This window comes from Mytilus trossulus, chromosome 4, assembly GCF_036588685.1.
Source record: "Mytilus trossulus isolate FHL-02 chromosome 4, PNRI_Mtr1.1.1.hap1, whole genome shotgun sequence".
NCBI classification, from domain to species: Eukaryota; Metazoa; Mollusca; class Bivalvia; order Mytilida; family Mytilidae; genus Mytilus; species Mytilus trossulus.
The window spans coordinates 83,090,577-83,117,431 of record NC_086376.1 but is presented as its reverse complement, the minus strand read 5'-3'; the positions used below and the strand labels follow the sequence as shown (position 1 = coordinate 83,117,431).

Genomic DNA, 26,855 nt, shown 5'->3' with positions numbered 1-26,855 from the left:
ATTTACCGGATTTGTTATCACGTAAGCATCACGACGGGTGCCACATGTGGAGCAGGATCTGTTTATCCTTCCGGAGCACATGAGATCACCCCTAGTTTTTGGTGGGGTTCGTGTTGTTTATTCTTTAGTTTTCTATGTTGGGTCATGTGTACTATTGTTTGTCTTTTTCATGTTAAGCCATGGCGTTGTCAGTTTATTTTAGATTTATGAGTTTGACTGTCACTTTGGTATCTTTCGTCCCTCTTCTATACCGATTGTATTAAGAACCTACTTCCATTGGTCTATATAAAAACATATTCCAACAATAACAACTTGTTAGCTTTCGCTGTGATGTAATGAATTAATTTGAATCGTTTATTATCAATTCCTTTGTTAAAACCGTTTAGATTTTGCCGTAACACCGTGTATGATTTATAATAGGAAATAACCTTTCTACTAATCTAACATAATATGGGACCCTATTCATCTAATATGGAAAATACACGATCTCGATGCGGTTGCTCTTAACCAATCATACTACTACAAATGTATAGGAGGTAAGATAAACATCCATATGCCCATTATACTATCAAATGTTTACATGTGTTAATAGTTTTTTATCACTAGTATTATGCTATACATAAATTCATCCATCAATGGTCAAAATAAACATCACGACACCATTGCACTGAATGAACTCTTAATGAACAAGGTATGGTTTAAAAGGCACAACAGTTTATATAACTACTTCCACAGTAAAATGTTTTTTTGAAATAAATGATTTTGGAGATTAAAACAATCATTTGTTTGAGATAAACAAAACACACACACAAAACTAATACAAAATGTCAATCTGCATCCATGATTCTCATTTCGTACTATAAATATCACAAACGACTTTCCGATCACTTCTAAGAACAGCGTGTTATAAGATAAAAAACAATAACTTAGTCGTTCATTCAACTTGAAGCATAACTTATCCTTCAATTTATAAAATAATTTTTTGTTGTATAAAACTAAAATACATGAATAAGTTGGTATGAAATTTCGCGTGGTTTCAGCAATCCATTTCAATTGATATAATATGGTGTATCTGTCTATGTTGTGATGTAACACTATTGTTTCAATTAAATGTGAAGGTTAATAACTATCAAAAAGTTTAAACCTATTGCATATGTTTGCAACTGTCTTAAGTCAGGAACCTGATGTTCAGTGGTTGTCGTTTGTTGATGTGGTTTATAATTTTTTTTCACGTTTCTCGTTTTATATATAGACTAGACCGCTGGTGTTCCCGTTTGAATGGTTTTACACGTCATTGTGTGGCCTTTTTAAGCTTGCTGTTCGGTGTGAGCCAAGGCTCCGTGCTGAAGACCATACCTTGACCTATAATGGTTAATACTTTTACAAATGTTGTCTTGGATTGAGAAATGTCTCATTGGCACTCATACAACTCAAAATTCATATCAAATTTTCTTAAATCTATTATAAATTGTATTAATCAAGGAAATGCATATCCTAACATTAAATCTTACTTCCATCAATCAATATTATATTCTATGAAAATCAAAATGGTTTTGTTTTTTTGTATTTTTTTTATATCAAATAATAGGTAAATTCGGACTGGAGAACCAAACATATGTATATTTAATTCTTAAAGTGGGATCCCTCCATCTCTGAAATAAGACAGTTTTTTTTTATATTTCATTGGACATGGATAGAACCATCCATGAAAACCACGAAAATTGGTACCACACGAATAGAAGTACGTTACATGTAATAGTAGCTGTTTATTGCTTTTATCTTGGTTATACGAAATGTTTAAAAGCCAAGAGTTAATTTACTATCTGATCAATTACAGAATCAGTCTGTAACAAATGCTTAAATTTCAACATTCATTTGACTTTTTAAACATGTCGAAATAATTATGTGAACCGCGTGGTGGAAACCATTTCAGATTATTTCATAAACTATGACCTTATCAGTTTATTTTCGACTTATAAATTGAATTCCTATCAGTATGTGTTGCCTGTCTCTTATAATTATATAAATTTTATAATTATATAACTTAGACAAAAAAATATGTTGTAGTGTAAAAAAATATATTTTTGATGGATCATATTTGTTTATATTTGTTCCAATACTGCAAGATATTTTACCATATATAAAAACCGCTGAATAAGATTTGTTACAGATTTTGTGAAATATCATGATTGTGATAAAAATAAATCCGGTAAGGAAGAATTATTTGCAAAAATACACAAGTTTTAATAGATACGATAACAAGATAAAAAAGATAATGTTAAGGAAAATAAAAACATTAAATTTTTTTTTTTTAATCTTTCGATAAAGAAAAGATATAGACAATTTTAACATTTTAGAGTAAAAAAAATAAAACTACTAAACAAATGTCCTTGTGACCTTTTACGTCGTCTGTTATCTCGATCTGTCAAATCACTGTTTCACTTCAGTCGTTTTGAAAATTATCTTTATTCAAAGGAAATATTTCCATCAAATTTTTTTATGGGTTATCGCTGATAAAAATATATCAAATTATTAAGTTACATCGATAGAACAAACATTATGTTAGACTTAAAACTTGAGGAAATGAAATCTGTGTCATAAGAAATTGGGAAAACAAATCTAAAAGATGCCATAAAAGAAAATTAAATTAAAAAGAAACTTCCAATGTCATGTTTAAGACAAAAACGAAAATACATTACCTTAAAAACTTATATCACAAATCACATCAAAACATGAGGTTTATTTCAGCTGCTATTAATATTCAGACTTTGTATTTGGTACCAGTATGATCTCATTGTAGGTACATATACATACTATATCATTGTTTACTTCATATCCTTACTTATAGTAACATCAATTATATATTCATTTCAGTGTTTTAAAAGAAAATATATATAGATAGAGGTAGGATTTTTACAATTTATTGACCTTATTTTATAAGTGCAGAATACTTAAAATTTGAAATAAACAAAAATATAAGCCTTATAAAAATATTTCAATTTTGACTTTGAAAGCAGTCAAGTGTTACAGAAGCACCCTTTTCTCCTATAATTTCAGTGCTATTGACAAAGGAGTAGGTCCGGTAAGACCCCTTTTTGGCCCCAAAATATAACAGTTTTACAATATTGCTAAAATGTAAACTTTTAGTTATTTATTGGACAGTTGAATGCTTCTGCTACATAAATATGGGCTGGTTTTGACAATACAATGCACATATATCGGGTTGTAGCACCATTAAGTCATGCTAAATTACTGAAATCTTCAAAATTCTATCATTTTAGTTAAATTTTAGACGGTTTCCGTGTAAAAAGAAAGTGGCCGCATTCGTGTTCATCCTTAATATTGAAATGTAAGTTGTATTTTATGATAATACATAACATATATAAAGGTTGTGGATGAACACGGATGCGGCCACTTTCATTTTTGACAAAAACCATCTGAAAAGTGACGTTTTTTGGCATATTTGAGATATTTTTCATATTTGAGCTTGAATCGGATCGTTTTTAATGACTAAATTAGTTAAAATCTTTCACAAAAACTAATTGAATCAAGTGAAATAGACACTTAAGTGTTTAAAAAGTAGTCAAAATCTTTCGTCAGATGAAACTGAAATTTGAGGCCAAAATGAGTCCTTACCGGACCTTCTCCTTTATTTAGTTCCAATAAAATCACATGTGTTTGATAAATTTCATATCATATGTTTTTAATTATCAACTCTTCCAAGTTTGTATAAGTTTTAAAGTTACCAGTATGACTTCGTTCATCACTGAAAAGATTGTAATTGTCAAAATACGCATCTGGTGCAATAAATGTGTAAAGTTTATGTTTTCTATGTATAAATTCCATTGATTGGACTGAATTGCAGTCTGTTGTTTAAACTCAATCCCTAACCTATATTTTAAGTCCACAATGTAAAGCCTTGGTCACACCTTACCGGAGAGCACGAATGGACGCTAAACGGATGAAAATAAAATTAGTCCGTTAACAAAATTGTTATCCGTTGGGAGTCCGTTGATGTACTGACCAAATAAAACTGACGCATAACGGACACCATGCAACGTACGATAAACGGAAACGTATCGGACAGAACGGATGTCGAACGTACGCCCAATGGTCGAGAACCGCATAAAACGGACCCCTCACGGAAGCATAAGGGATAAAACGGATGTACAAAGATATACGGAAAAATCAAAAGCGACAATAATAATACATGTAAATCGCATAAATATTCAAAATGCTTCTGTGTAACTGGCTTTCATTCGCTAGACGTCCGTTTGAAGTCCGTTGGTGAATTTATCTGTCATACCTCCAACGGATGTATAACAGACTCGTAACGGATACAAAACGAAAACGAAACGGACGAGTACCGTACAAAACGGGCTCCTACCGGACGTTCAACGTACATTTTATCCGTTGATCGTCCGTTCAAAGTTTGGAACATGCCACAATTTCCACCGGACAGAACGGACGTCGACGAATAAAACGTACGCTAAACGGACATGCGATGGATATGGACGGAAATTTAACGGATAAGAACGGACATGAACGAATTGAAAAAACTTATCCGTTAAGCTGTGATCACACATTACCGGATAGCACGAACGGACGCCTAACTGATGAAAAAAAAGATTGTCCGTTGACAAAATTGTTATCCGTTTGAAGTCCGTTGATGTACTGACCAAATAAAACAGACCGAATATCCAACGTACGAGGAACGGAAAAATACCGGCCAGAACGGATGTCTACCGTACATCCAACGGAAGAGAACCACATAAAACGGCCACCTAACGGAAGCGTACTGGATGAAACGGATGAACAAAATATACAGAAAAATCAAAAGGAGACAATAATAATACATGTAAATCCAAAAATATTCAAAAAGTTTCGGTGTAACTTTAAAATGCCACCAAAGGGTTGTGTCTGGTCTGAATAAGAGCTGCTTGATTGTGAAGACGTGCACTTACTCTAAGATCGATTATGAATAATAAGAATGCATGACACTCAAGAAATCTGACAAACTAACAATTGACATTTCTGACACGAAATTTTCAATTGGCATTTATTCGTTTCATCCATCCATATACGTCCATTAGAAGTCCGTTTCACATTTGGTCAACATTCGTTTCATTCGTTTAACATCCGGTAGACGTTTGTTGGTGAATATGTCTAACAAACCTCCAACGGATGTTTAACAGACAAGTCACGGATACAAAACAGTAACGAAACGGACGAGTACCGTACAAAAAGAACGTCTTTCGGACATTCAACGGACACTTCATTCGTTGGACGTCCGTATAAAGTTTCGAACAGGGTTTCCGCTGGCGGTCGCCATTTTCGCAATTTGCGAAAAAATATTAATTGTGGCGATTAAAATTCGTCATTGGCGAAAGAATTTGGCGAAACAAATATCTACAACGATTTATTTTCAGCCATCTTGTTTATTTACTTTTTTTCGGGTTTCTCTGACTTTACCGATCAGACAATACTCGGAATTCACCTTGAACTCGTTAAGATTTTGACAGATAATCAATAATCAGCTGATTGCATTCATAGCTATCGACATCAACGGACTAATTAATAAAGGCGTTGATTATATGATATGACAAAATTATATGGTTAAATGGCTTCTCTCACATGTCACAAAAGGGATTTATGAACCACTTTTTGACGCACGTGTTTGAAGCAAAATTTTTACGCTTTTTCTCCTTCTTATAATGAAAGTCCAGAAAAGAAAATTGTTGTTAATATGACGAAATATGATCAAAAGCAAGAAAGGTCTCTGATTTAAAACTTTATCATTTAACTTTCATTTAGATCATTGATTTGAGTGGGTACTTCAAATCGTTTCAGTGACACACATGTTTCAAGCATATAGTTTTACTTATTTACGATGGTCTAGAAAAGAAAAATGTCGTTATGAAGAAACCTATTCAAAAGGTTGGCATGAGAGTAACCCTTATATTTAATGACTACACCTTACATGAGGGATCAATTCCAATTAAGTGATAAAATGCTTCGTTTTGTTGTAAAAACCACTTCTTATTTAGGAGGGGGGCTGGAAAAAAAGGAAAATTAAAAAAAAATATATATATTTGTGTTACTTGGCGAAAAAAATATTAAAGTGGCGAAAAATATATTGTTTTGGCGAAAGAGGTGGCGAAAAAAATAATTGACCCAGGGGAAACCCTGGTTTCGAACATGCTCCAAATTTTCCACTAGACAAAACGGACGGCCACGAAAAAAGCGTACGCTAAACGGACACGAAACGGATATGGACGAACGTCTAACGGGTAAGAACGGACGTCTCACGGTCATAAACGGATTAAGAAAAAATAGCCATTATGTATACATTCGAGCTATCCTTAAAGGTGTGACTGAGGCTTAAGGTACTAATTCGATTATTTAAGTTTCCGTTTCGGAGACGTGATCAGTATAAGTCTTGAGAAAGACACATGCACGTGCAGGTTAAGCAGAAAAATAATATCATAAATATCAACGATTTACTTTTCCATAGTGGATACCTCGTTAGTACAGTGTTGAGGAAATATCAGAATACACTAAACAAGATAAGTATATTCAAACATTCCAATTCGTCAAACATAAACATTGTTCAGTAAAATGTCTCATTCGTAAATGTACTTAAGGTAGCTGTGGTATCTTCCTATATCTTGGATTTTACAATAGCAGATTACAATAGGTCTTAGATAGTCAATAGTATGCAGTCCATATGTAATTCTATTCTTGCTAATAAAGAAGAGTATGTGTTTTTCAATATTTATCACTGTATATTTTTTTAATTAATTCATTGTATACAACTTTGCTATCTCAAGGAGATAACTCAGTTAAAGTAAATTTAGTACTAAACTATTGTGAATTTACCGGTGTCATTTTTTTTTCTTTTTCTCATCTGAAAGCATATCATAAGAGCTATCTGCTCATATTATTAGAGTTATCTGCTAATATCTTAAAATTCTATGGTGTAGTTTCCATCTATACAAAATCTGACAGTTTAGAACAGACTGTAGCATGCAACAAAACAGGTTCCCCAAACTTTATAATATTTTATGATAAAAAAAATTGTTATAAACTACATTTTGACGAATTTAAAAAAAAAATCTATGGATTTTGATTTAAACCCCAACTAACAAAACAATGAGCGGGACTTAACATTTAAGTATTCATGGGTTCTAGCAAATTTACTTAATATTTGGAACAGTCGTTATTAAAAAAGAGTTTAGTCTATTAGGACAGTGCATTCCAAATACATAATAAGATTTTTATCAAACGTTTGAATATGTTATTGTGATTCAAATCGAGTTAATCGTTTGATGTATTATTCATTGATGTGTTCATTTTGTTATGGTCTAAACTTGAACTAACAATATTCGATAGTAATAACATATTTAGGAATAATAATTGCATCTTCATTTGGTTAATGTTATGAAGATTTGTTATGATAATAAAGGTTACCCCAACTCGCACACACGAATACACAAATGCGTGCCGATATCTTTGCGTGTTTATTTAGAATGTTAATATATATGTATCAAAACAGAATTGAGAACTAAAAACCAATATACGACATGGCATTGTTATTAAATATCAATATTTGTAATTTTAAATAAATAGTATACTAACAATAAACTGTTAATATACTAACAATAAACTGTTTTGTTTTGCATTGTTTTCTCATCGCAAATCACATCATATTTAATGTAGTATTTAGTTTAACTGATTTTTGTTTTATCTTTTTACATGCCAAGAACAAGAACTAGATTAATACAATCTATAGAACTGGCAGGTATTGCCTACAGACGAAAAATTAGTAGACTATTAGAGGGGGCGCTTCAAGAAAATATTGGAAATTCGAGGGAACGACAACGACGTGCTGCGACGGACGAACGACAAAGACATGATGCAGAAGAACCAGTTCCTATTGGGCGGAAAAGACTAGATCACGCTGATGTGCAGATACAAAGAGTGATAAAAAGTGAGTTTTTCTTCTAAGGATTTTCTACTTCAGGAATAGATTACATTAGCTGTATTTGGCAAAACTTTCAAAATTTTATTCCTCAGTGCTCTTTAACTGTATACTTTATTTGGTCTTCTTATCTTTTCTGAATTCGAGCGACACTGGTGAGTCTTTTATAGTTGAAACCCGCGTCTGGCGTAAATACAAAATTTAATCCGGGTATTTAAGATATTGTTTGATAACAACTGTCATAATCCTGACTTGGTACAGGACATGTTTAGGGAAAATGGTGGGTAAAAAAAATCTGTAAAATTTGAGTACATACGTATTGATCACTAAATGCCTTGTTTTTTATGTTTATATTACCGATTGATTTACTAACAGTGGGAAAAAACAAGACAAAATCCAAAATAATATATCTCCTTTCAAATCCATGTAAAATATGTTTCTCATCAAAATGGTATTTGACAACAAAATATGCTAAACATTATCTTTGGGGGCAAATTAATTTCAAACGTATTTCTTTTAGTTGGATAGAACGTGTATTTCCGATGTTTAGTCATAATGAATGTTTTTCTTCTTTATTCTTTCAGTTTTGGGCATATTGGTCTCAATAACAATTATTTTTATAGTATTTGCTTGGTTGAGCTGTTGGATATATAAATATGCTGGAACAATATGTGACATATCCTGCACTGAGCGCTGGAATAACTTGCATCGACGTAACCCATTAGATTTTAAAACATGGAAAAAGATTTTGTGTCCATTTGTGGTCGAAAAAAATTGCACTTATCCATTGAGAGTTACGTTGATAGATATAAGTGACAATAGTATTCATTATAATCAAAATGAAATGTGGATAACAAATAACATGTATGGTAGTTATTTTCTTCATGCTAATTTTGAGCAATGTGCATCTGAATACCTAAAGTATAAAAAAGAAAATAGGGAAGTTGAATACTTCTTCCACGATCCTTCAACACACGCTGTTCAGCGGAAAAACGAACTTCGAAATACTAGTTCACCATACTTGTCTATATTTAAAAACGATTTCAAGTATAGGAGTGAAACAGTAAGAAAGCAGTCCACAATTTTTTCTATTCGTCATTTCATTGAAAATCAGGAGCTTTTGACCCGTTCATTGGTATTTCAATTGTTTGGCGCAAACAAATCTGATTGTTTCCCCAGTAAGATATTTAGTGAATTGTTAACCTTTGTTGCAGCTATCGATTTCAAAACTGGTTGCTATGAGTTCTCAAACACATCACCATCGCACACAAACTTATCTATTGAACAAGCTTTTTTCGGAGGAAAGACATTTGTCAGTGATGACGATATGACGTACCTAAGTGACTGGATTCTTTTCCGTTTTTCTGTCTACTTTTTGCTCCTATACATAGCTTACACTGTTTGGGGTTTGACAAGGCAGATGCTAACATTAGGAAACATGTATTCTTTTTGCTGCAAATCTAAAATACCTTCAGAAAAACTTCCAACCTATGTATGGAGTCCTTCTCTTATATCAACCAATAAAACATTGGCAGATTATTTTTTGAAAATAGCTTGCTTCAGAAAATTTTATTCTGTTGGAAGCAGTTATATCACAGCATGTGCGTGTTTTTCCTATGTTCGCACTGTTTTGTTTATATCTTTAAGCGAAGATGACATCATATTTCGCATTTTTGTATACGAACAATTTTTATGCATGCTGTACTTTTTAATAGTATTTTCATTTTTCACTCTCGAATTAATAATAAATCAATTGAAATTCTGTAACGAAAATGTTATTCTTATACCTGAACCAACAGAAGCTTTTGCAGCAATGATACCATTATCCTCAATACTTTGGAATATTCAAGTTTTACAGATTAAATTAACTTCATACATGAGAAAAAGACAAATAATACAATGTTTCTCTGCATGTAAATTCATATTCAAACTGATTCTCTTAATTGTTTTTCTTTATTTATTTATTGGCAGATTTCCAAAAATTAATAGTCGTACATTTTTCGTCCTATTTTGTATTTCAACAGCCATATATTATTTTACTTTAAACATTACTTTGTATACTATTTGTAACATAACTTTTCGGTGTTTTTTATGGTACCATTTAATGATCATGATATATCCTATACTCTATTGGTGCTTGAAGTACATTACTGATTATTATTTCAGTTATGTTCCAGTTATATATTCTTATAAGATTTGGATTCCTTTCATATTTCTGCTTCTGTCTTACTTGAAAGATATCTTTATAGAGTATCATCACAAGTATAGTATATTCTTAAAAAGTGTTTTAATATATATAGAATCCCATTTTGTCAATGAAACTGATATGAAAGACTGTTTTCGGAATATTGCAGATAACGCTGAAAATCAAAAAAGGGTTGCTTTTTTGGCTGGCGAGGCAAATCAAAATTCCACGAGTACTTTGAAAGAAACTTACATAACACATTCGGGTGTGATGTTATTTTATGACAATTATGGAAATAGAAGTGTTACATCAAATTTTGTTTGCAAAATTATTATGATTTCAGAATTATCGTTTCATAGATTTATAGGGACAATTTGGTCCGAGTTATCGTCACTTATTATTCGTATGGTGCCAGCTGGACTTACCTTTTGGGTATTAAGAGATATCTATCAATTTCAATCTCAAAATATCGATATGTACACATTTCTAGTCAGTACATTTCTTTTTCAGACATATCGTAAGGTCTGTTTTCACAGAAATCGTTCAAAAAGTGATATTTCAACTACAAAACTTTTTAAAAGCCGTCTAATAAGTTGTATTCAGCAATTTAATGATGAATTTGAAATGTCTGTTTCCACTTCTTCCAATGTGAATATAACTCCTGATACATCAAAAAAGTGTAATTATGTATATTTGCTTTCTTTTATTTTAATTTTTATGGGATTTTTTGTACAACAAATGATCTTGGAATGGGATATTTATGAATTGCAGTCTCAATATATGTATTTTCAAAATGTATTGTCATTTGTTTCTGAATTAACATTTGTTTTTTATATTTGCTTGATGATTTGAAATGGTTGAATATATATGGATTTTAAACTTATGTCTGAGCATTATACTAGTATTTACTGCAAACACACACACGATTCGGAAAATTGATACTGTTTTAACTAAAAGGTAATAACATATACAGTTATTGCAGAAGAAGCGCTTTAGAACAATTAATATATCATCAGTCATTTTCGAAATCAAGATACTAATATAAACCGTATTAAAAAAAGAGCTGTAAAAACGAAATAGGACAAAACATTGTAAATTGAAAACAGTGCAAAGAATCCAACCATTGTCAGAAGATCCTATATCTGATTCCCTATTTTGATGATTTATTATTATTTACAAACTATATGGAATTTAATCTCTATGCTTGGTATACTTACGATATTTTTTTTCATATTTCCTTATTTTTTTTTATCGTTTTAATAGATTTATCGGCGTTTAAGGCAAAATGATGTGAATATATTTTTGTCGATTTTCAGAAAAGAAAGAGAGGAATTCTTAAATTCCTGTTATTTTGAAATGTGTGAAGCAATTTCAGTTGACAGTACGTTGACCATGACTAACAATATACATTATTATTTTTTTTCATGTCAATGAGTTCTGAAATCGGGATTATTATCTCTCTTAAAATCATTTGTTAACCCAACTACAGAAGGTTTCGAACGCTCTATATATGCATATATCTTCTGTAAACGGTTATCATTTTGTGGACTGTCAACTTTCTCGGTACTAATAAACACTCTGCCCAACATGGTGTGTACGTGTTCCAAGTAAAACGTTGCACAGTTCATTCTAACATCAAAAGACCATGCTTCTCACAAAAAAGAAATCAATTAGATTGATGAGGAGGATTTAAGTACATGCATTAATATGAAAAACTACTGAAATCGACAGTATATGATTAGTGTGGTCACCAACACAATGCGATTGACTATACATTGTACCGGTGTCAAACATACAATAACTGTGATTTATTACTTTCAGTATGTTTTTTAATGTAAATGAACTTATTAAATGAAAACAAAAAGTTACATTTATTATGGGAACAAATATTTGTATTTAATAATTTCACACGAGAGAAGCTATAAGCTCTGCATGGTACATGGTATATGTTCTAGTGATTGGAAGTTCCAATCACCTATTCAACACAATTGTTATAATAATACCCTTTAGTGAGTAAAGTTTTGATAAGTGTTGTTCAAAAATGAAGTAAAAACAGTAGCACAGTAAAAGCCTTATCATATCGTGTGGCGTAATTTTTTTTTATCCTGGTATCTTTGATGATTTTGGTTTACATTTTTGTTTAAATACAGATTTTGATGAGCACAACACCATACATTGTTATTACTAACTTATTTGATTCGTTTTATCGATCATGAATAGCAAATCAAAGTAACAAACAATAAGAGGGGTAATCGCATTAAGGGCATACGATATAATTTTGATCCTGTATTTACAAATTCGTGAAAAATTGCATATAGGCTATTTTTTACATGATTAAATCAAATAAGTAATAAAAAATATACCTTCATGTGCTACTTTTTGAGTAAAATGAGGTCGAAATTTTGTATTTTTGCTCAAAATTCAGATTTGTGGCCGTAATTTCTTTTTTGAACTTAACGTTTTTGTTATAAAAGATAAACACAAATACGTTTTTGTTAAATAATCGGTAATTTCTGTATTTCATAAGTATTCTAAAACATTATGCATTTTTTTTATTCAGAAATAACCCATTTTTATCAAATGTTCATGAATTGAGGAAAATACGTCATTTTTTGCTGAATGTTTATCAAAATTAAAACAAATCCTCTGTTTACAGATCTATAAACTTTGGGTCACATAATCTCCCTGCAAAATGAAAAAAATTGCTGTTTTGAAAAAAAGGGGTCCATTAACTCGTTTTCAAATAAAATCAGTTTGAATGATAAAAATCAGTCGAAAAATGCATCTTTTCCTGATATGTCACAGTTTGACGTCGCGAAAATAACATGTCTTGTTTTATGAATGTATCGTATTACCCGACTTATACGAATAGGACTTAACCAGGTACAGGTCAGACGACCATATTAGCATCTTAATATCTGAAAGATTCAAACACGATGCAAGTAATTTGAGACAACAAATAAGACAAAAAAGTTTTTAAACAATTGAAATTATCTGACAGAACAGTGAAAATAAAATCGCTGATAATGTCAGGATCCTCTCCTGTGAATGAATTTTGAAATATATTTCTAGAGTTACATTTATTAGGGAAAGACAAAGCTATACACATAAAACGATGGACGATATGTTCGATATATGATCATGACATATGACTAATAAAAGCAACAGTAATATACCGCTTTTTATAATCACAATTCGTTCAAGCGAAATTAAATCCGGGAAACAACATCAACTAAGGTAGAAAATTTGAACAGGACATTTCAAGATAAACTTTCTGGGTTGAACCTAGTTAAATAGTTTGTTATCAATGGTACCAGGATTATAATTTAATATGCCAGACGCGCGTTTCGTCTACATAAGACTCATTAGTGACGCCCATATCAAAATATATATAAAGCCAAACAAGTACATAAATGAAGAGTATTGAGGATTCAAAATTCCAAAACGTTGTGCCAAATACGGCTAAGGTAATATATGCCTGGGCTAAGAAAATTCTTAGTTTTTCGAAAAAATTCAAAGTTTTGTAACAGAAAATTTATTAAAATGACCACATTATTGATATTCATGTCAACACCGTTGACTACTGGGCTGGTGATACCATCGGGGACGAAACGTCCGCCAGCAGTGGCATCGACCAAGTGGTGTAAAAAGTTATCAAAGGTACCAGGATTGTGATTTAGTACGCCAGACGCGCGTTTCGTCTACACAAGACTCATCAGTGACGCTCATTTCAGGTTTAATGACTAGCCAAACCTACAGCGAAAATGACAATTTGTCAAAGGAATAACGTCGACTTTAACGTTTTAAATAGGTTTAATTGCTTGAATTGCTTCTGTGTTAGTATTAAATCTGTAACGAGAAAATCATTAACATACCAGGAAACCAAATATATACAGGCTAAATATTTACTGATCATTAGTCTGGTTCATCTTCGATCTCCAAAGTGATAAACGAGTCCAAAATATTTGACAATTGAAAACCTAATACAACGCTGAATAGCTGATATAATTGACAGGGACCCAACATGTAACAAATTCAAACCAAGTTATGTATACATTCGTTAAAGTTGTCTACGTAGTCTTTTTTACATGATGCATATGTTTTCAGGGTTATTTATGTTCAACACATAACGCATTGAAATAATTATCCTGAAATGGTATATGTTCTAGTTAGAGTTTCATCCTGTTTCCTTATCACAGTTTGTTGTGAGTATATCAATATAATATAATGGACGAAATGGCGACAATATTTATATTATTCCATTTTATTATTGCTAGTATTCTTTTTAACCTTTGTACTGACCATATGTACTGCTTCTGGTAATTGTTTACCAAGTTATAAGTTTTTTTTGATTCCTAAGCACTAGAACTTATTTAGAGAAGACATCAATAAATTGTTCACGTTTTAATTTTGTACATTAATATCTTTTTTTATATTTTAAAGAGGTGAAATGAGTATAATCATTTGCTTTCTAAAAAAATGAAGTTCAGTTAGATGAAAAAAAAAGAAACGACTAAAGTTAAACACAGATATTTTTACGGTTACTTATCATACTGATAATACTAACAATGAATTGGTTGTTGTCCTTGGGCATTATCGAAAAGAACTTATTTGTCGCATTCTTCATATGTAACGTTAATGTTATAAGAGAAAAAGTATCTTTGTTCAATTTTGTCAACACAATAAGACAATAAGGGTTTAATGTGAAATAAACGAGATAACTCATCCATTACTAAGTGCTTTATATACAGATTTATTTTTCATGGATTCGAAATGAAAACTTTATCCAGTTTATCATCAAGGTGTAGTTCAGGAAAATAACAATTTAAATCGACATTGAATAGTTAAATAAAAAAAAATGAATTCATAGGAAAATTCAGAACGGAAAGTCCTTCATCATATGGCAAAACCAATAGCTCAAACAAATTATACGAATGAATAACAATTGTCATATTCCTGACTTGGTACAGACATTTTCTTATGTAGAAAAATGGTGGACTCAACTTGGTTTTATAGCTAGCTTAACCTCTCGCTTGTATTACATTCGTTTTAAATTCCATTAAATTGACAAAGAAAGTTATATTTATAAAGACAAAAAGGACAATACTAATACACTTTATTAAGATGACAAACAACGTCGACCCCCTTAATAAATACGTGAAACCCATTGTGTAGTACTGGTGAAGTTGACACAGAATATTTATCAACAAGGTATATGAACCTTTCAATGATATTTTAGAAAAAGGACGAGACGTATTTTGAAAAAAACCCTGGTTCATCAACTTTTGGCTCAAACACTGGTGGCGTTTTATAAAAGTCTGAGTACTTGCTCTTGTTTGCTAAATGATTTGGTAAATGTATGTCCCATATGCAGAATGATGAAGTTGGTATATTGCCACTTAGGTGTGTGTGTGGGGGGGGGGGGGGGGGGGTGTTGAAAATTCCGAAACTAAATTCGTCTTGGCTTGATAGATAAATATCTAATCCCACTAGAAAGAGAAAGGAAACCTGTTATCCTCGTGTTTTTAAGACGATCAGTAGATAACAATGTACTTTTTTTTTTATAAAAATCTGCAAAAGATCAAAGATCGTATTCTTCCTGTAATGAAATAAACGGTATTAATATTCGTGAACTTGAGGCACCATTCGACAATGAATGTCTGTTTGGTGATACCAGAGATCAAAATATAAAACACGTCATCAGGCATATTGCCTTTTCATGTGATGTTAAAATAGCAACACAGACTAAAAATTACCTTATTATTTAAGTTTTGCCAATTAAACACAGAGACCAAGCGAATTGTTCTTTTAAGGTAAAAATCGGATGAGTCATCAGTATCTTTTTTCAATATAATATTTATGAGTATTTGCATGAATCATGTAACTTTTTCTCTAATAACAGCTGCTGTAAAGTTTAATGACGTCAGCCAATTACGACAACATGCAATGGACATTTCTAATGCACTTTCAGGAACAACTGGCACCGGTCAGGTATAGAAACATTTTCAGTTATGAAAAATATCCGAATAAAACAAAACTATGATTGTTTTCATTTCCACTTCATAAATATATACTTACTGTTGATCTTTTCATGCCAATTCAGCATGCTAAATGTATTATTGTCATAACAAATCAGCTTAATATTTGTTTATGAAAACAGTCACTATTGTCTATTTGTAGAAATAACTGATTGATCGAATTAGACGATTTAAACTGAAATAAACGGGGAAAAACGATTTGAATTAACCATCTCATTTTTAATTTATTTGATGTCGATGTACCACATGTCGTTTCCGATTATATGTACTATCATAACTAGCACTAGTACTGTTTACTAGAATGAGTTAATGATCCAAAATTTATGATCATTACATAAGTTCAAAAGTTACTCTCGCAAATTCACAGACCCCACATACATTTAGATACTTGCAAGAAATTACACAATCGTTATATTGCTCATTTGGTCTTACACATTTTGGAGTTATAGTTCCCTTATAACTGGTACAGCAAAATGAAGGGAATTCTACATTTATTGCAATATGTACATTTAATGATATGAGTTTGTTCTACTTAGATGATGATTGCAAAGATAAAATCTAAGATTTTTTAATAGATTATGATGGCGGAATTCAGTTTACCTTAAAAGTTAAAATCTAGATATAAATACCCGTATGTAAACAGGCGTATAGCAGGTTTTTTTTTTTTTTTAAGATTAATCGTACAAACGATTGTGCTATTACTTGGAAGTTTCAAGGAATGCTGATGGGATTGGAATGGAAACAGATTGGAACATGCATAGACCAATGCACAGGGGAATCTTCTACGACGATCAATAGCAGTAAGGGTTGTGCAATCGAACAATGTCTAGATAATTTATTTTTGAAGTTGAAAAAGAAAGACATTCAGTATTATGTATAGAAAAACCATCATTTATTAATCATTCTTTTCTTATATTATGTTTATTCAAAGTATATTTTTCCCCATTTTTATTAATTTACATAGGACATGAAGCAATTTTCATTGTACATCTACTACTGCTGTAGTAAATCTATATATATTCAATAATTTATTCATCTCGAAATATTGCACAAATACTGGTAACCGTACATAATAAAGCCAAAATTGGACAATATATTCGGCATTTATTTTTATTTTAGCAGTATTTCAGATCGATCAACAACAAAGATGATTTATTTAAGTATTTACCTAACCGTTTTTTATCTCTAAATTTTTGGATTCTAGAATTGATTTCTTGATCATTAAGTCATCTAAAATGTAAAAAAAAACAAAATTCTATAATATTTCCTTCACTTTTTTTTCTGTAATGTTTATTGTTTTGGGAAAATTCAGCATTTAGCCTCTTTTTAATACTAGTTACCATATGTGTTGCTAAGATAAACAATAGAGACTGCTGTGCGCTTTGTAACAACAATAGCAGAATCTAATTTGGTCTAAAATAAGTGATAAATAGGTATTGAATTTACCCTCAATATTCTTATATGATTCATTCAGATGAAAACCCTTCTTTCATTTCAAGTATACTTTAAATGGCCTATCCAAATGTTAAGTTCGTTCTTCTTTTTGTTGTTTTATGATTTACTAAAAGAAATCATCAAAAAGAGTATGTGGTCGATTGAAAAAAAATTACAAAAACAAAGACAATAACAATCAAAACCAAGGAGTAAACAAAGACTCACAAAACCAAAGGACATTTACATCAACAGTTATAACTAATAATTAAGAAACAATTCAAAATCCATAAAACCGGGACTGAAATCATGTGCTTCGGAAGAATAAGCGTTTCCTGTACCGTATACGGCACCCGTCCTGTTATTTCTTTGTTCAGTTCGGTAATGATGGAAGGGTTATTATGACTGAGGAAGAATATCAGATATGATTTCTGACACACTTTTGTCATAATGGCAAATCAGCTTATGGCTTATATCAATGTTTATCTATTTTAAGTTTTTGTTTTTGTGTTTGGTGTTTGTTATGGGAAGGATGAAATTGACATGAGGATTTTTTGCGTACAAAACATTATAACAACATGGATACTGTCAGTTTCTAGCTATCAATTTCTATATAGCAATATTTCATCAATGCCTAAACGTTAAGTTTGAACGATATTCTAAAGCTTGTATTTTCTTGGTAGAGATTCGCAACACAATAGGATGATTTTGCATCGGGATTCTAGATTTTATTCAAGTTGACATCAATCCTCTGAGCACACTGATGGTTAGCATGTGTCATTTTAGTAAGGGAATACCATTGTCATAGATGATAACGGATATGTTCTAAATGTCCTAGCAAGAGTCCCATTCTCTCTTCCCCGATTCTATGCATTTTTTGCGACTGTCAAACAAGTGAGAGGTTTAGCTAGCTATAAAACCAAATGTGATCCACCATTTTATACATAGGAAAAATTCATGTACCAAGTCAGGAATATGATAGTTGTTATCAATACATGGATAAGTGTGTTTTAGCTTTTGATTTTGCCGTCTATGTAGGGATTTCGAGTTTTGATTTTTTCATAAGAGTTCTTATTTAACCTTTGAAATCATCGAACATGTGTTATATATAGAGAATAATACATGGCAAAATTTGTTTCATATGTCGTATCATTCCGAGACACCAATATCAGCCCAAGGGCCTTTAGATCCGAGGGATGATATGGGTCGAGGGTGATACGGCATGTGATAAGGATTTTGCCATGTTGTATACGCTTTATCATATATTTCATCAGGAGAGTTATATTACATGAACTGTTCATTGGTTTACCTTCAGTTCTACTTTTGTCTTGTTTTAAAAGACTTAAAAGAATTACTATCCAAAGCACCTGGGTTACCTTACAATTGCGTGCTGTTGTTTTAAAAAAATATTTTGTTTATTATAATATTTTTGTGTGTTTTGTACTTTTTATAGTTGCATTTAGTGTGCCATAATATGAAAACTTGACATTCTTGACGTCACATGTACATACCAAACAATGACGTCATTCAATAAATTGGGTCATGCACGAATGACCGTACCTATTTGAGGAAAAATATTTCGTAAGCAAAAAATAAAATAAAAAAACAAATAAAAACTGACTACTAGTATGTAAAAAAAAACTAAGGGTGTGATAAAGGGTAAAGGTGTGATAAAGGGTATGCGATATAGGGTATGCATCAAAGTTGCGCGATATTGATTAAACAGCAGGCTGTTTATCAAATATTCAAAACTACTGCATTTACTACCAAACGTATCATAAATATGTATAAACAAGATCAAACCGACACTTAATGTCACAAACGAAGAGTGATATAAGGATTTTTTTATCCTAGGAATAGATTACCTTATCCTTATTTGGCACAACGTTTTGATTTTGGGTCCTCACTGCTGTTCAACTTTGTACTGAGTTTTGTGTAGACGAAACGCGCGTCTGGCGTATTTAATTCTAATCCTGGTACCTTTGATAACTACTTTCAATTGAAGAAACAATATTCCCGTCTCTTTCTCCCTCAATGAGTCGTACTGAAATAAACTTATTAAAAGAAATACGATGGGTGCAATATGTGGAGCAAAATCTATGTACCCTTTCATAATTCATAGTTTTTAGTGGTGTTCTTTTTGCCTTGTTTTACGTTATTTCATGATGCGGGGTTTTTTCTTACTTTTGCATTGTCAAATTGTTTCGACTTATGAGTTTGCATATCAATTCATTAGCGTTCGTTTTACTCAGACAGTGGTAGTGCAAAGTCTGATTCCTCTCCTGTTTATTGATGATTCCTTTGGTATCTTTCTCATCATGTTAGCTTTTTAATAGTATTATTCAAGATCACAAATAAAAAGTGTGCGAGGGTATACGCCAATATAACAGCAAAACGCAAAAAAAACTAGAATAGCAAAACACAAGTATAGAACAATGTTCAGTCTATATTTATATAAAGTTATGTATACAACAACAAAAATAAAGATTTGCCATTACAATCTTTTATTTTCAAATGAGTTTAGTATTCTGCTATCAAACTATCATGTCACACTGTAATTATAATCAAAATATATCTATTATTTATACTGTAAACCTGTATTATCAGTGCAAATGAAATGTTTTATTCTGGCTCAAATAAAATAACGTTTGTATCACTAATGAACTTTATTTGCTGCATAAACAAAACAAAAGTTTAAACATTCCATATAACAGATTGGCCTGATGCAAAGCCAAAATATAGTACTACAGGATTTAGGACAGAAGACACTCATAACACTATTTGAATACATATTTAGTTGTGCTTAAAATTATTGATAATATAATTATTGCCACTGAATTAATGTAGATTGCACTTTGTAATTACAGCCTGTTTCACAAGCCTCTTTTGTGAAGAAATAAAATGCAAGTATTCAGCGATATTATTATAAGTTAACGTTCTGGTTCTCATATATGATTTCATAGAGACATAACGTAGGGATTTTACCAGTATAGATATCATGGTAGCGCCTAAAATTGGATTCTTAGAAGGTCCAAGGATGGAAGTAGGGGTTGTTTAGAATTTTAGTGTCATTTTAAACATATTTGTATAAGACAGAAAAATATAGAAACTAAAACATTAGTTGTCATTATAGAAGATTGATGAACACTGCCTAAAGATTCAAGATACTCTCTTCATGAGTGTTAGGCTGTCCGTGTCTTTTAACAGGGCTAAAACAAAAACTACGTATGATAGGTTGAAAACCAAATTTTATGACAAATAATTATGAATAAACAATAAAGATTTAAACATGTGAAAGCTCTCTCACGGGGAAACAACCAATAACTGAAAAATATAAGGGCATACACATCAAGCACGGGTACACATTCTTCTGCATCCTCATATAGTCAACTTTCCATTTCTGTGTGGCAACATCATAGCAGCACATGCATATGAAGTGTATGTGTCTCAAAAGATACGTTACTCTAGAGCTAGCTCAAAGTACGTTGGTTTTGTTAAAAGAGGAATACTGCTTCCTCTGAAGTTGCTAAGACATGGCTATGCACCAATTAAATTAAGGTCATCGCTCAAAACATTTTACGGTTGCAATCATCAGCTATCTGATATTCTTCCTCAGTCATAAGAACCTTCCATCATTACCGAACTGAACAAAGAAATAACACGACAGGTGCCGTATACGGTGCAGGAAATGCTTACCCTTCCGGAACACCTGATTTCACTCCTGTTTTTAGTGGAGTTCGTGTTGTTTCTTAATTATTATTTATAACTGTTTATGTAAATGTCCTTTGGTTTTGTAAGTCTTTGTTTACTCCTTGGTTTTGATTGTTATTCTCTTGGAGATTCAGGGCATAAACATTTTTAAAATATGCTGCACAGCCCTATATTTTGCCTTTTGAATAAAATGGTAGTACTTTCCGTTGGGAATATAATTTCACGAAACCTCAAAGGAAAAGTGGCACAAATGTTGCCGCAGTGGGAGTACAACATGTACTAATGGGAAAATGCATTGTCTATATTTGCAGAATTGCAACCTGTAATAATTTAAAAAAAAACATGTTTATTTAAATGAAAGATAAATTCATATGAACAATTTCTAAATTTTCGGATTCTATAAATAACATCACCATAGCAATAAGTATGAAATCCTGTTTGTAACATATTACTAAATGAATAATCTAACTTCCAAACCAATATGTATAAGTTTATGTATATTTGTTACAGTCATTGTTAATATGCATTAGCTCATACTGCAACACATTATAAACAAAGCATATATGTATAAGGCAGAAAAACATAAAAACGAAAACACTAGTTGTCATTATAGAAGGTTGATGAACACTGCATAAATATTCAAGGTACTCTCTTCATGATAGTTTATCTGTTGTCCGTGTCTTTTAACAGGGCTAAAACAAAAACAAAAAGTTTAACAACTAACTTGCATAATTTTATGTGTTTTGATTTCTCTGCAGGATAATTATACGATTAAAGAAATTAGACTTATCTTTACAAAAGAAACCCAAGTGTAAACATGAAGCAATAAACAACTACATTTAAATTACAATTTATTTTGAAAAGTAACCTTTTATTATTAACAGCTAAGTAATTTGGAAAACTTTTAACTTCTTTTTTTCTAAACAAAGGAACTAGCTGTTTTACTGTTCAGTGGGAAAGCCAGTGACATTGAAGAGCTACTTCCGGTAGTCCCGCGGGAAAGGGGACATAATCTAAAAATTTTGAGGTGGCGCTGTAACCAGCGTGTAAACAAAAACGTAGCCTGCGCTTCAGACAATAAATCTATTAAAACAACTTATCATCCATCAGTATTTGAGTTTAATTTTTCATTAGAATAGATTTTGTCACACGACTGCCAAATTCGGTATTCAAATAAGTGCTCCGTTACTGAAATATGATAATCCAAAAGACTACCTCCGTTGATTTCCAAAAAACCGCGGGTAATCCCCACGACTACAAACAACTGACACAAATGCATCCTAAAGCTTTTCATTGGTCGAGATATAAATAAATGTGACCTAGAAACATATGGGCACATGACTATGTACAGGATTCCCCGTCACTCTGAGTCTAGTTTACATAATAAATACTTCAACCGGAGGTCAAAATTCAACATTTTTCAGACGTTTTGGGAGTTATTTCGGTGCAAAATCAAGCAAATTATGTCACATTTTACAGATTGTAAGCACAAATTTGATTGAGACAACGAAGGGTGATGATGTTTTCAGGATTTTAAATATATTTTTCTTAAAACGTTGAGTGGTTGACGGCTTTACAACGTCATTTGTTGATGTTGACAATTTGCTCAAACTCCTCGTATCACATTTTCTGTAGTTATTTAATTATGCTGGTGATGTATAACAGATTTATGGGCGAGATTTATGTATTACATTGAAACTGATTTAATCTATGAACGATTTGTCCATATAAACAACTTCCATTGTCTGGAAGTAGACCTACCCCCCTTTTTTCAACAAAAAAAAAATTCAGTTAGTCAAAAGTTGTTGTCTGAATAAGCATGCAAAAGTGCAAAGTGTAAGCACTCAGCTAGTCTATGTTTTAAGCCAATTTTTAGGGTAATGGTTACAGTCATTCTTTGATTCTGTAAATAATTATAAATCTGAAAATGTTTCAACTTGTCAATTTTAAAAAGTACATGTACCAATCAACAAAAATTGCCTGCCTAAACACTCACACATGTTTATAAATGTCTGTCCCTATTATGCTTATCAATCAACCTGGTGTACACTGTGACCAACTATTCATGTTTGAGTGTTTCTGGGCCCTGGGGCATATTTAACTCTTGAGAACTTGAGATTAACATTCAATAGAAATGCCCAATGCCTAGTACATCAAATTCTTAATACATGTTAGAGCTACATGTATATGACCATTTAAAGCATTAACAAAAAGCTATATCACTTCCAAGGTCTGGTATATGAATGTCTCACTCTGATTTTGGTGATCCTGTTTTGTTGCATTGATATATCTGCTTGACCCACATTTTTATTTTACACCAGTTTACAAGAAAACAAATCTTGGACACAGGATCTTTTCTTTATTAAGAATCATACCATTCCTATATATGTGTGCTGATTTTTCTGCAATAGAATACCTTTTCACACATTTTACTCCATTCTAAAAGCACACAATTGCAATAATTTGCAAAATCATGTGTTACATATCTAGGAAAAGGGTACATAGACATCTCATTCATAATACTACACAAGGAGCAGGATCTGCTTATTCTTTCAGAGCAAATGCGATCAATTATATGTTGTGGGTTCAAGTTGATCAGTTTTCTTTTTTCTAATTTGTATATTAGTTTAAACTTTTCATCAAAAAGTCTGAAAAAAGAGATATGTATCTACTGAAAATGATTTATTTAGGTGCAGGGGTAACCAAACTTTGAAATCTACATGGAAGCAAAACAGTGAAAAGTCATGTCATGATAGGCTAATTGAGAGACCTCACTATGTCTAGGAGAAGTGAACAATTCTAGAAACTTTCCATTTAAGTCATTCAAACCTTATAAAGAATAAAAGACCATCATTTTGACTTTTTATATCTTTTTTTTTTCTCATGTCTCAAATACTACAGTACATACATGTATATTTCTGATACCAGTGACTGATCCAGAACTTTTTCTATTTTTTGGGGGGGTAAGTGGTTGCTGCTGCTGACTAACTTAGGAGGGACCCGCTCCAGTGATTTCCTATTTAATCAACCATTTTTTTCCTATGAAAGGGGGGCCCTATGAATATGCTTGCTTTGCATCAATGAATCTCAGGTTTTTCAATGACATTAAGTAATATTGTATTGCAACAGTATAGTGTCTCATGTACATTTACCCCACGTTATCAATATAAAATGGTGGAGTGTTTCACATTGTATGTATATTTGAAAATATAAAAATGTTTAGAAATAAAAGTTTATTAAATGATGAATAAATACAGTCATAAAAATAATGTTAAAATGAAAAATATGTAAAAAGTATTTTAAACATTTAACTTCTTATCTACCACAGGCGATCATAGAGTTCACTACTACACACATCTTATTAGTTAGCTACTGCAGCTGATTTGTAGGTTAACTACCAGAGATAATTTGCAGTGTGGAAATTTTTACGGGGGTGCAATCAAATATGAAATTATTAAGCAATTACTGTATAGAAATTAAAAATAAAAAATGTAATTAATTCTCAATTGTTTGAATTTTTATATTTCTGATTTTGATCTAATTATGTTCACTAATTAATCCAGTAAAATATGTTGAAAAACAAATTATTTGTCCAATGCCGTTATCTAACTCCGGTTCCTCGTTTCGCTATTTTCGGATAACTGATATCACTGCCGACACTTCAAACTTCTTTTTCATCTATATCAGACTGCTTAAAACACTAAAACCCTTCATCTTCTTCCTCCGATTCGAAGAATGAAGCCCATTGATCGTCCATTGTTTCAATCGCAATTCTCAAACGAAAACACGTGTTAAAAACAATGTATTTTAATGTAAACATATTACCTTTCAATGAAAAAGAATATACGAATTGAAAGCTTATTCATTTGTAAAACCGAATTTGATTGGTTCATTTTGGGATTCCCCTTAGGTATTGTCCAATCTAAAGAGTTTTAACAGTGGTATATTTTACGGGAATATCCGTCAACGCGACTGCGCATGCATTGTTTACAGCGGATATATCAGTCACTGCGAATACACAGGTGACCTGGCAAGCGGATTTATCAGTCACTACGAACTAAACGGTGAAAATTACCGCGTATATATCCGTCAGTGGTAGATAAAGAGTTAAGGAGAACTATTGTTAAAATTAAGAAGTTTTTTAAAGTAAAATCAAGTCAAATAGTCCTCTGTCCCATACATGTAAATCCTCAATATAGAAATCCTGCTCTTCTTATTTCTATTGTTATCTGAAAATATATAATTTATGCAGATGATATTATCAAATGAATATAATTTCAAACTTCTCTAAATTTGCTATATGATCGGTAAATTATGATATATTTTAATTGTCTACTGAAAAAAACATGATCTTCTGAGGTCCCAATTAAAAAAAAAAATGTTGAAAGGAAATACTGGAATCCGAAGGATCAATCTCGAAATCCTGAGCTATAAAATTACCCAATCCAGACATCCCGATAAAGGTTCTCTAGAAAAGGTAATACTTATACACACCAACAGATGTTTGGAATTTTTTTTTACTTATAAATTCATTTACTTAGTATTTAAAATTCATCACCATAATAACATATCAACCTTTTTAAAAGATATGAATAATGTTTTAATAAAGTATAACGTAATATGCAACATTAAATTATCTTACAGGTATCTGTTATTTAAAAGATAACTTTTCATTCAATCATTCATATCTTTAATTCTTCATACCAGTAATTGATAATAAATGTATCCAACGCCAATAAAACCTGGCCAAAACACCAAGCCAATACTGAAGGTGGCAATAAAATTCAACAATAAATCACATAATTTTATTTTTAGCATGGAAGGAGGGACAGAATTTATACTTTCCTACTGGTGAATATTTCATATGCCTGAAATCTTTTAAAAGATATTTTACATGCCCATATGCACTATTCAGCAAAAATAATAGTACTGTTGTTCACATAGACAAGGGTCTGGATGGGGTGTTCTGCATTTCTTTATCATTTAATCTTTTAGTTCATTGGTCTCTATTTTTTTTTATACTTTTTGTCCATAATTTCTCTTTCCTCAATATATAAATTAGCACATCAATACTGTAAATTCAGAAATTATTGCGAGGTTTTTATTATTGCGAAAAATGCGACAGAGTTGTAAACGCAATAATTAAAACTTGCATTTTGTAATATTTTAACTGAATTAAGCATGACTTTTCTCAAAATCGTAAAAATTAAAATTGCATTCAAGTTTAAAATGACAAAATCACAATAATAAGTGCACGCAATAGTTTCTGAATTTACAGTAGTTCAAAATGATTATGACCAGACCTAAGGCTTGCTGCTAAGAATATTTAGATTTTTTTCTGGGATGCATAGGAAGTCGTCCCAGAAAAAAAAGTAGTCTTGTCAGACTTCATAATAATTTGGACTAGCATGTGATTTGCTCTATTTTTTACTTATTTTATGGTAAATTTTCTCTATTCTTGTTCCTATAGTAATAATTCTCCAATTCTTTATACGTTTTAATAATCATA

General features: G+C 31.5%; 1 protein-coding gene across 1 annotated transcript; it reads left to right on the top strand.

The window, feature by feature from the left end:
* The first annotated feature begins 2,871 nt into the window (after nt 1-2,871).
* LOC134714241 (uncharacterized) lies at nt 2,872-17,285 on the top strand. The gene is made up of 4 exons (XM_063575483.1): nt 2,872-2,904; nt 14,274-14,371; nt 16,069-16,157; nt 16,878-17,285. Exons 2-4 carry the CDS (start codon nt 14,320-14,322, stop codon nt 17,082-17,084), a joined length of 348 nt encoding a protein of 115 aa, XP_063431553.1. The 5' UTR covers nt 2,872-2,904; nt 14,274-14,319; the 3' UTR covers nt 17,085-17,285.
* The last annotated feature ends 9,570 nt before the right edge of the window (nt 17,286-26,855 follow it).